This window comes from Lathyrus oleraceus, chromosome 2 (assembly GCF_024323335.1).
Source record: "Lathyrus oleraceus cultivar Zhongwan6 chromosome 2, CAAS_Psat_ZW6_1.0, whole genome shotgun sequence".
Lineage (NCBI taxonomy): Eukaryota > Viridiplantae > Streptophyta > Magnoliopsida > Fabales > Fabaceae > Lathyrus > Lathyrus oleraceus.
In genome coordinates, this window is record NC_066580.1 from 271,859,810 (window position 1) to 271,870,765 (window position 10,956).

The following is a 10,956-nucleotide window of genomic DNA, read 5'->3' on the forward strand; positions in this document are numbered from 1 at the left end:
ATGGATATTGGAAGGAGGAACACTCGAAAATACAATTTCAGATGTCCCGGTCTCGTGGAATTAAGGAAGCTAACATATTTTGTGGATGATCCTAAGGATTTCAGAGACCGTTTTGGAGGACTTTTATCTGTGCTATCTACTGATGTTGAGGATGGTCTTCTCTGTACTTTGGTTGAGTTCTATGATCCTATTTACCGGTGCTTCACTTACCCTGATTATCAACTATTTCCTACCATGGAGGAGTATGCTTATTTTTTGGGTATATCTATTTATGATATATTTCATTTTAGTGGGGTGGAAGGAATTCTTGAATCTCGAGTTATTGCCGAAGCCATTCATTTGAGGAAGTCTGACATAAATGCCAATCTCACTATCAAAGGAGGTATCAAAGGGTTGACTTCAAAGTTTCTACTGGAAAAGACCTTTTCTTTTGCTAATGCTAATAACATGGTGGCATTTGAGACTGTTCTTGCCTTACTCATCTATGGCTTGGTCTTGTTTTCTAACATTGACAATTTCATTGATGTTAATGCTATGAGGATCTTTTTGATTAGGAATCCGGTTCCAACTCTACTCGAAGATACTTATTTCTCCATTTACCATAGGACTTCAAAAGGGGGTGGAACTATTGTCTGTTGTATGCCTTTACTGTATAAGTGGTTTATTTCGCACTTGCCACAGTCTCCTATCTTCACAGAAAACAAGGGTTGTTTAAGGTGGTCTCAAAGACTTTTGTCTCTCACCAATGACAAAATTACTTGGTATCTTCTGTTTACGACGACGTCAAGATTATTGACAGTTATGAGGAGTTCTTTAGTGTGCCTCTTCTTGGTACACAAGGGGGAATCAACTACAATCAGGCTTTGGCAAGACGTCAACTTGGGTTCTCTATGAAGAACAAACCTAGTAACACTTTGTTAAAAGGTTTATTTTTCCAAGAAGGGAAAGGCACTCAAGGATTGAAATCTTGGACAATGCATGCTTGGCACAATATTCATAGGAAAGGGAAAGGTGAGCTTGGATTGAGGAATTGTGTAGCTTTGGAGCCTTACACTAGTTGAGTGAAGAAGAGAGCAAAAAAGTTCAAGATGCCATACGCTTATGAAAGACCTATGTCCTTAGTAATGGTCAAATCACCCACTATTAAAGGCATATAGGAGTTACAAGAGGCTTTGGATAGGATGAAGCAAGAGAGGGATGATTGAGAAGATAAATTTAACACATCACACCTTGAGAAAGTAGAATTACATAAGTAGCTAAAGGAAAAGGACAACTTGATAGAATTTCTCGAGCAACGTGTTGTGAAGAGATCTAGAGGCCAAGAGGATTTATTTTCCTGGAATAGTTCATCGTCTACTCATCTTCCTACTTCCGGAATTTAGAAAGGTATTGTAGACCAGATCGTAATAGAGAAGGATGCTATGAAAAGCAGCTACGAAAGAGAGATCAAAAGACTTCGCAAGAAGAGTCAGCTTGGAGTTGGGTCGTCATCGGACATGATTCCATAGATCTAGCTTCTCTCCATTTATGATCATTGAAATTGTATTTCTGATTGTAATCCCTTATATTATTAATAAAATGAAATTTTTTAATACATTAAAATATGTTGTTACGATGTTTACAATTTATGTCTTAAAGTTCCTTGGAAAATAACAATAATAACATTCCCATTTGTATTTCCATTTCATGCATTAGGTTGCATCTTGGTCTTGCTTTGAGTAACTTCTCCAGGGGTCTTATTTCTTCCTTGGTCTTCATTCGGACAAGCTGTCTCATCGGTACAACACTCGAGCTAATTTTTGAAAAAGATGGACCACCTAGAGCAAGAGAATTGTGAACTTAGTGAAAAGGTGACAACTTTGAGGGATCATTACGAGAGGCTTACTACTATGACAGAAGCTTTAGCGACTGCTCAGAATCAGCCTCCACCTCCTCCTCAGACTCCGCATCAGAGGACCTTGATTTCCGAGATTGTCTCTACGTCCATCTCTATGGCTCCCATCAGTGTTCCGCAACACCACATGCCTCCTAGTTTCCCTTGGGGCATGCCTCCCAACTTTGTGCCTGAGGGGTACCAACCTGAAGTTCCAGTGGCTCAACCTGTGATGTCAGTACCCCCTACTGTGGTTCATATTGTTCCTTATGTTAAAGAACCTATTTTTCATGCTGACAAAGCGAGACTGTTGGTGTTTATGAGAGTATGTACGAGTTCCAAGATCAATTCCAGGAAATGCAAAAAGAGATTCAGGCTTTGAGGGGGAAAGATTTGTTTGGGAAGAATGCTCATGATTTGTGTTTGGTTCCTAATGTGAAGATTCTTCATAAGTTCAAGGTTCCGTATTTTGAAAAGTACAAAGGTAACTCATGTCCTCTAAGTCATCTGGTGATATACACTCGTAAGATGTCGACTCATACTAGCAACCATCAATTGTTGATCCACTACTTTCAAGAAATTATGATCGGTGTTGCTCTGAAATGGTATATGGGGCTCGACAATACTCAGATCTGAACATTCAATGACCTAGGTGAGCCTTTTGTTCTCTAGTACAAATATATTGTCGACATGGCACCAGACAACTATCAACTTCGTGCTATGTCCCACAAGGAAAAAGAGATCTTCAAGGAATACGCACAGAGATGGCGCGAGATCGCTGCACAGGTTAGTCCTCCGTTGGAGGAAAAGGAAATGACAAAGCTATTTTTGAAGATGTTAAGTCCGTTCTATTACGACCGAATGGTTGCAAGTGCGCCTAGTAACTTTATTGAAATGGTGAATATGGGTTTGAGATTAGAAAAAGGTGTCCGTGAAGGACGGTTGAAAGAAGGTAGTTCATCTGATGGGTCCAAAAGGTATGGGAATGGGCTACCCAAGAATAAATAACATGATGCAAACACTATCTTACAAGAGAGACATAGAAGGCTTTCGAGGAATAGTCAACATCATCAGCACGTGGCATCAGTTACTCCAGTTATTAATTTTGCTCCCGTTGTGCAAGCAACACCGGGTTATCAACCGCATTTCCAGCAACGTAAAAATCAACATAATCAACAGAATCGTGCCCAGAGGCCTATACAATTTGACCAAATTCCAATGACTTATACAAAATTGTTTACTACTTTAATTCAGAAGAATTTGGTGAAAACAAGAACTCCACCGGCTGTTCTGAAAGAGCTTCCATGGTGGTATAAAGTTGACCAACATTGTGCATTCCACCAAGGAACACCTGGATATAATATTGAGAATTGTTTCGCTTTGAAGGCTGGGGTAAGAAGGTTAATTCAAAGTGGTATCTTATCATTTGAAGATTCAAATCCCAATGTACAAGCTAATCCGCTGCCCAAACATGGCAACGCAAATGTGAATATGTTCGAAGGATATCCTAGGAAGTATCGAGTTTTTTTCGTCAATATAATTAGAAGATTCTTGGTTGAAATGCATGCTACTTTATGTGAATTGATCTATTATGAGCATGACCATGCTTCTTGTCAAGTTTGTTCCGATCCTCGAGGATGTACTGTTGTGAAAAGTGACTTGCAAGAGATATTGGATAAGAACCATATTCAAGTTGCGATGGATAGAAATAAATATGAGCATGAGGTGAATACCATAGTTCCCCGTTTTAATCTCCCAGAACCGGTTGTGATTGCATATGATGGTCAAATGACTGCTATTTCTCCGTTGGTTATTCGTTTGGCGGGTCCCACGCCTTACGAGTTGGATAAAGTTGTGCCTTACAAGTACAATGCTACTATGGTAGAAGACGACAAAGAAGTGCATATTCCTTCTTTTCCATCCATTGTGAACATTGCCGATGTAAGTGGTGTGACCCGAAGTGGCCGGGTATTTGCTGCTGTAGCTCCTAAGAGGATTGAAGATGTTGTGATAGAGAAATCAAGCTCATCGAAAACTACTATTTTACAAACTGGCCAATCCAGTATCGTGAATCAGAATGTTGATCAAGATGAGGTGCTTGAATTGATCAAGAAGAGTGATTTCAATGTGGTAGACCAGTTGTTGCATAATCCATCCAAGATATCCATGTTATCCCTACTGATGAGTTCGGAAGCACACCCAGAAGCTTTGAAGAAGGTCCTAGAGAAAGCCTATGTAGACCATGGCATGACAATTGATCAATTTAATGGCATTGTAGCCAATATTACCGCATGTAACAATTTGAGCTTCAGTAATGAAGAGCTGCCAGAGCATGGGAGTAATCATAGTTTGGCCGTGCATATCTCTATGAATTGTCAAGAAGATACCCTATCCAATGTGCTAGTGGATACTGAATCATCTTTGAATGTTCTGCCTAAGTCTACGCTGTCTAAACTTGCTTACCAAGGTGCTCCGATGAGATTCAGTGGAGTTGTTATAAAAGCCTTCTATGGCTCGAGGAAGACTGTAATTGGGGAGGTTGAGCTCCCGATAAAGATAGGTCCGTGATTATTTTAGATCACTTTTCAAGTGATGTATATTCATTTCGCCTACAATTGTCTCTTAGGACATCCGTGGATTCATGAGGCTGGGGCAGTTACATCAACTCTACACCAGAAGTTGAAGTTTGTGAAGAATGGGAAATTAGTGATCATGGATGGTGAGCAGTCCATGATTGGTAAGTCATCTCTCTTCATTTTCGTACATTAATGCCGACGAAGCTGAAGGGATGTCGTTTCAAGCTCTTCCTATTGATAATATTGCTATTAAGAAGAATGGTGAATCCATGTCATCCTTAAAAGATGCCCAATTTATGGTGGAGAATGGTCAATCTGCTAGATGGGGACATATTGTTGAGCTTGTCGAGAACAAGATTAAAGCTGGTTTGGGTTTTTCACCTGGTACAACCGAAATAGATTTAAAGCGAATTCAAGAAGTATTTCATAGTGCTGGATTTATTCATTCTAAAGATTAGTCTGCTGTCGCAATTTTAGAAGACAATGAAGAGCCAAAAGTGCCAGATTTTGTGATACGTGGATCGGTGTGCCATAACTGGATTGTTGTTGGTGTTCCTTCTATTATTCACTTGTCAAAGTAATATGTTTTTTTTGTTATTTTCAAAATCTATTCACTATGCCCAAGGTGAAAGTGAATATATGTGGACTTTGTTTCAAATTTCATTATCATTAATAAAATGTTATTTCGCTTATCCATATTATGTTTTTCCTTTTTTGCTTATTCTAGAAAAGTGGTAACATAAAAAAATATAATAATCACTTTTATATCTGCATCACAATGTGCGTTTATTTGTTCATATTCTAAAATCAAGCATAAAATCATTGTGCAGATTAATTGTAAAACCCATTGAAAACAATGACCCTATGCCCTCTCCCAACTTTGAATTTCCTGTGTTCGAAATGAAAGAAGAGGACGATGAAGAGATTCATGATGAGATTTCTCGGTTGTTTGAGCATGTAGAAAAGACCATTCAACCTCATGAAGAGCCGTTGGGAGTGATTAATCTGGATTCTGAAGATAACAAGAAGGAAGTCAAGATTGGGGCACGGGTAGAGCTTCTTAGAGAGTATGTGGACGTGTTTGCTTGGTCTTATCAAGATATGCCAGGTCTTGATACTGATATCGTGGAGCATCGATTTCCGTTGGAGCCATAGTGTCCACCAATTAAGCAGAAGTTGAGAAGAAATCACCCTGATATGACTGTCAAGATTAAACAAGAAGTGCAAAAGCAGATTGATGTTGGATTCCTTGTTACTGCTGAGTATCCTCTGTGGGTGGCTAACATGGTACCCGTTCCAAAGAAAGATGGTAAAGTTTGGATGTGTGTTGATTATATAGACTTGAACAAAACTAGTCCAAAAGATGATTTTCCTCTGCCACACATTGACATATTGGTAGATAATACATCTAAGTTCAGCGTCTTCTCCTTTATGGATGGATTCTCCGGTTATAATCAGATCAAGATGGCACCCGAAGACATGGAAAAGATAACATTTATTATACCCTGGGGAACATTCTTCTATAGAGTGATGCCTTTCGGTTTAAAGAATGCTGGTGTAACGTACCAAAGAGCCATGACTACTCTTTTCCATGACATGATGCACAAAGAGATAAAAGTCTATGTTGATGATATGATTGCTAAGTCGAAGACTGAAGAAGATCATGTTGAGTATCTGTTGAAGCTGTTTCAGTGGTTGAGAATGTATAAGCTCCGGTTGAATCCTAATAAATGTACTTTTGGTGTCTGTTCAGAAAAGCTGTTGGATTTCATTGTCAACCAGAAAGCTATTGAAGTAGATCCTGAGAAAGTCAGAGCTATTCAAGAGATGCATGTGTCGAAGATAGAAAAGCAAGTCAGAGGGTTCCTCGGGCGTCTGAATTACATATTCATATTTTTATCTCACATGACTGCCACATGCAGTCCAATATTCAAGCTTCTCCGCAAAGATCAGGGTTGTGTTTGGACAGAGGACTGCCAATAAGCTTTTGACAACATCAAGGAGTATCTACTTGTACCTCCTACATTATCTGCTCCAGTGGAAGGAAGACCTTTGATTATGTATTTGACTGTATTAGAAGAGTCCATGGTGTAAGACCCCAATTTTGACCCTAAGATCCCTCATGACATCATAACATTGCATTTGCAAAGCCTCAAGGATCATAAGCATCTTGGTTCCCTTGGCCTTTGGGTGGGACCTCTTGTGAGTGGTTTGAGATCACCAAGCATGCTTGAATTGTATATTATTGCTTTTCTCATTTTGTTTACTAACTAAAAGCACAAAAATATGTCACTAACATCTTTTGTTTGTAGCTTGAGCAAATCACAAGGTCCAAAGCTTCAAGGAGATCATTGGTACAAAGATAAGGCCAATAGGAGATGAAAGCAAGCATGGTAATGGTTCCCAAAGCTCTCATCCATCAAATATGCCTCCCTAGCATTTTAACTCATCATTTTGATCAAAGCAAGTCAAAGGGTTTGAGGTTTGTTCCCCAAGGAAACCTTAGTTCATCTGTGCACCACAATGCCTTGCTCTTGAAGCAACCTCAACCCATGATCAAATGCAATCAAGGGAAGTTCTTTAATTCATCATTTCATGCATATTTGAACTTATTTTAGTGTCCTCAATCATCAATTCATCAAGATATGAGTCATGGACTTGAGAAGTTGATCAGTCAATTCATCTGACTATTCTGGAATGCACTGAGACCTAACATTTTATGTGTTGGTAAAATGGAGATGGTTCCAAAAGAAAAAATGTTCTTAAGGACAATATGAACAACGTTAATGTTCATCAAAAATTTATTTGAAGCTTGGAAGGTCATCTCCCATTCCAAGACATTATAGGTCATTTTGACTGAAACCCTAATTTTGGGTCAACTTCCCAAGGACATAACTAATTCATTTTTTGTGATTTTGAGGTGGGATCAAATGCATTGGAAAGCTTAAGATATCTACTTCAAATTTTATGTTGAACAAAATTTCAAAATCTCAAAGGAAGTACATGTGATAATGCAAAACATTATAGGTCCTTTTGGGCCAAATGCATTAAAAGGCAAAAAAGTCCAACTTCAAGTGCCCATAACTCTTTCATCAAAAATCCAAATGATGCAAAATGTAAGTCCATTTTTATTGTCTTGAAGAGATATACAACTTTGATGTTGGAGATGTTTTCATTTGAGGCTTGCATCATCAAAACCGAAGGGCTTGAATATTGGCCAAATTTAGAAACTTTGCCTTTACATGTTTTGCACCTTGCACTTTAAACTCCAATTTCACAAATTTCCACACTTCAAATGGATTTTTTCCCAACATAACAATTGTTCCTTACATCAAAACGTTTCCAACCATTACTCACATGATCATGTTTGGATTTGACAAATGGCATTTTCGAAGAGGAGAAGTTTTTAGTTCAATGATGCATAACACTTCAAAATTCCATGTACAAGCAATTACCATTCAGATTACACGTCCATTTCACTTTGGTATGATTTCAAATTGCATTTGGCGTTGAATTTGGGCCTTGTGCATGATCATGCAAGCCCATGCAAGGAATGTCCAATTTCATGCACACGGATTGAATCACCCTCTCCTTGCCATTCCCTCTATAAATAGAAGCTCTATTTCATTCAAATCTCATCATTGAATCAACCTGAAATGATGCAGAACTGAAAACCTAACCTCTCACCAAAGAAGCTATTTCACTTTTTCCAAATTTTTCACATCCAAAATTCAACTACATCTGGTTGAATCTTTGGATCTAAAGCTTCTAAACCTTCATCCTTTAGTTCATTGATCTTCTGTTTTGGCAAAGGAAGCAAGGAATCGAGCTCAAATTTCCAGAATCCAAGGTTGTTCTTCAACTGGTTTTTTCTTCGAAACTCATCATCTATTGATCTATTTGCTTGGATTTTGTGTTGGCTGAAGTCCTCTTCATAGAGGCAATTGATTTGAGTACTTAATTGTTGAAATCCATCAAGTTATTTTGAACATCACAAAATTTCCATATCTGATTTCTCTCAATATAGAGATCTAGAGTGGAATTGAGTGATACAGGGATGATGTACATCATCCCAGCTTTCCAATGATGTATGGATCGTGTATTTTGGTTAAGTTTTGGTTGTCTGCAATTTTGGCCGGAAAACACAAGCTCACTAGAGAAGAAGGTGGCTCCGGTGGCCGTTCCATTGCCAGTTTGAATCTGGATCGTCGGATTGAGTTTTCCAGATCTAATCCTGGCCTTCGCTTGTTATGACTTATTCTAATGCCTCGTGTTACGCTTGGACTTTGGTCCATGGTGGAAGCGCGCTTCTGGAGCGTATGATCTGCCAGCTCAATTAATGAGCTCAGATCTAACGCTCCTGGTTTTTTTTGAATTTCTTATTTTCTGATTTTATTTCTTTTATTTCTATTATTTTCAAAAATTCATATCTTCTTCATTTTTAATCCAAAAAATATGGGACCAATTGCATTCTTCTCCAAATAATTTCTAGTTTCTAATTTTGATTTTGATTTTTTATTTATTTCATCATTTGATATTTTTTGTGAATTTTCTCTTTTCTGGTTATTTTTAATTCATTTTAAATAGTTTTTGATATTCAAAAAGTACAAAAATATTTTCCTAACCTATTTGAATGATGATGGATCTATGAAAAATATTCTCATCAATTTTTTAATTGATTTGAGATTTATTTGAGATTTTAGTTCAATTAGGTTATTTTTATTCATTTTTAATTGATTAAAATAGTTTCTGACTTTTAAAAATGCTGAAATTTTTTGTCAAACTTAGTTTGATCTTGTTGAACTTGGGATAAATCACTTGGACCTTTCAAGGTTGATTTGAAGTGATTTTGAAGTTTGACCTTTCTTTTATTTTTAATTCAAGTTTATTTTAATGTTGAAAATACCAAAAATATTTTGCTTATTGTTTGACCTCCAATCTTCATCTCATTTCTGATTTCTCATTGTTTGACTTTGACTTTCAATGTCATTGGGTCAATACATATGGATTGGTACATTTGATTTCACCTTATGCATTTTGATCTTTCCATTTCCTTATCTATTCTTCATCTCCTTCTTCTTCTTCCTTTTTTCTTTTTGATCAATGAGTTGAAGGTTGATAAGTTGGCATTGATTAAGGAGACTTAACCTTCTCTGATTCAAATCTAATTCATCTTGATCAATTGATCAAGTGAATGGCTTTGCATTAAGGATAGGTTGTTTCCTAAATCATGCAAAAGACTTAAACCAATACAAGATCAATTCTCTTCTTCTTTTTGGCATGGCAAGTTGTTGAAACTTGCTTCACTAATCAAGACTTCTAACTTGTGTTGTTGCCTACATTATTATTGACCGGCCTCAGATAGTTGTGACTTCTACATAAGTCCAATTACGATTGCTTAACATAGCGTTAAATTTTGCCTTATGGCACACTAACTATTGACCACTAACAATTAACATTTAACTTATGCACTTTACTTTTATGCAATTTACCATTCTTGTACCTATTATTCATTTGATTTTTCCTTTGCTCATTGGAGCACATGTTTATGTTAATGCCATTTGCCTTTTGCCCACTTGGACAAAATGGACTTAGACTTTAGGATCTTCCCTATGCAAATTTGGAGTCAAAGAGAAACTAGGCATTGGGCCTTTAGAGTGCTATAAAAGTCAAAGAGCAACTAGGCATGGAGCCTTTAGAATGCTTAAGTTTGAAGATGAACATTGAAAGGACCATATTCTAAACTCCCTCTTGTCCATTCTTTGATTGTGTTATAGAACCTTTTGATGTGTGTTTTCTTTGTGCTAGGAGTTCCAACTTGAGCTTAATTGAGGAACCATTACCATGAGCTTCTAAGAGAGAGAGATCCAAGATACATTGAGGAGTCTTTCCAAGAGTTCATTTTATTGTTGATTGCTTGAGTTTATGCTTTGTGTGATTGCTTATTCCAAAGGATGGGAGCTACTTGGATCATCAATATGATCTCAAGAAGGGAACTCCATTATGGTCTTATTCTTTTCCCTCACCTTTTTTTGCATTTCTTAGGACTTTAGCACTTCTTCTTCTTCTCTCCACTCTAACCCAAGCCAAAACTTTTGTGCAACTATCTAACATTTGTTTTCAACATTAGAAACCTAAGCCTTATGCTTTTAATTTTCAAACTTTCTTTTCATAATACTCATTTTGAATTGAATCTTTAAGTCCACTTTGACCAGTTTGTATATGCCTCTAATTGGTAAATATAACCCATTCAAATGTCCTTTTGTGGTTTCAATGGCCACTTTCTAATCAAAACTTTTTCATAACCTTTAGCTATTAGGTTTGAGTTATCCTTGAGGTAGATGTAATACTCTCCTATATCCTTAGTGATGGACAATGAGTCTTCCAAGCTTATTATAGGGTTAACCCCTCACTAGCATGTTGAAGCTATCCTCACATGGTGGATTTGTGGTTTTAGGTTGAGTTTTCTCCCTTGGATAACAAAAGACCTTAAGGCTTTTGGACCAA

The 10,956-nt window shown here is 37.3% G+C and overlaps 2 protein-coding genes across 2 annotated transcripts; both read left to right on the forward strand.

The window, feature by feature from the left end:
• On the forward strand, positions 1–1,508 carry LOC127122858 (uncharacterized). Its single transcript, XM_051053135.1, has 2 exons — positions 1–831; positions 1,383–1,508. Exons 1-2 carry the CDS (start codon positions 1–3, stop codon positions 1,506–1,508), a joined length of 957 nt encoding a protein of 318 aa, XP_050909092.1.
• Positions 1,509–1,889: 381 nt separating this feature from the next.
• LOC127122859 (uncharacterized) lies at positions 1,890–4,441 on the forward strand. The gene is made up of 4 exons (XM_051053136.1): positions 1,890–2,198; positions 2,315–2,357; positions 2,574–2,825; positions 2,907–4,441. The coding sequence occupies exons 1-4, from the start codon at positions 1,890–1,892 to the stop codon at positions 4,439–4,441; spliced, it is 2,139 nt and encodes a 712-aa protein (XP_050909093.1).
• The last annotated feature ends 6,515 nt before the right edge of the window (positions 4,442–10,956 follow it).

Excerpts from the sequence above, each read along its gene's own strand:
- LOC127122858 (XM_051053135.1), top strand. The coding sequence starts at position 1 with ATGGATATTGGAAGGAGGAACACTCGAAAATACAATTTCAGATGTCCC. Across the intron at positions 832-1,382 it reads CTTTAGTGTGCCTCTTCTTG|AAAGGTATTGTAGACCAGAT; the intron begins GTACACAAGGGG and ends TCCGGAATTTAG.
- LOC127122859 (XM_051053136.1), top strand. The coding sequence starts at position 1,890 with ATGACAGAAGCTTTAGCGACTGCTCAGAATCAGCCTCCACCTCCTCCT. Across the intron at positions 2,358-2,573 it reads GTATTTTGAAAAGTACAAAG|ACAACTATCAACTTCGTGCT; the intron begins GTAACTCATGTC and ends ACATGGCACCAG. Across the intron at positions 2,826-2,906 it reads TGAAGGACGGTTGAAAGAAG|AGAGACATAGAAGGCTTTCG; the intron begins GTAGTTCATCTG and ends CTATCTTACAAG.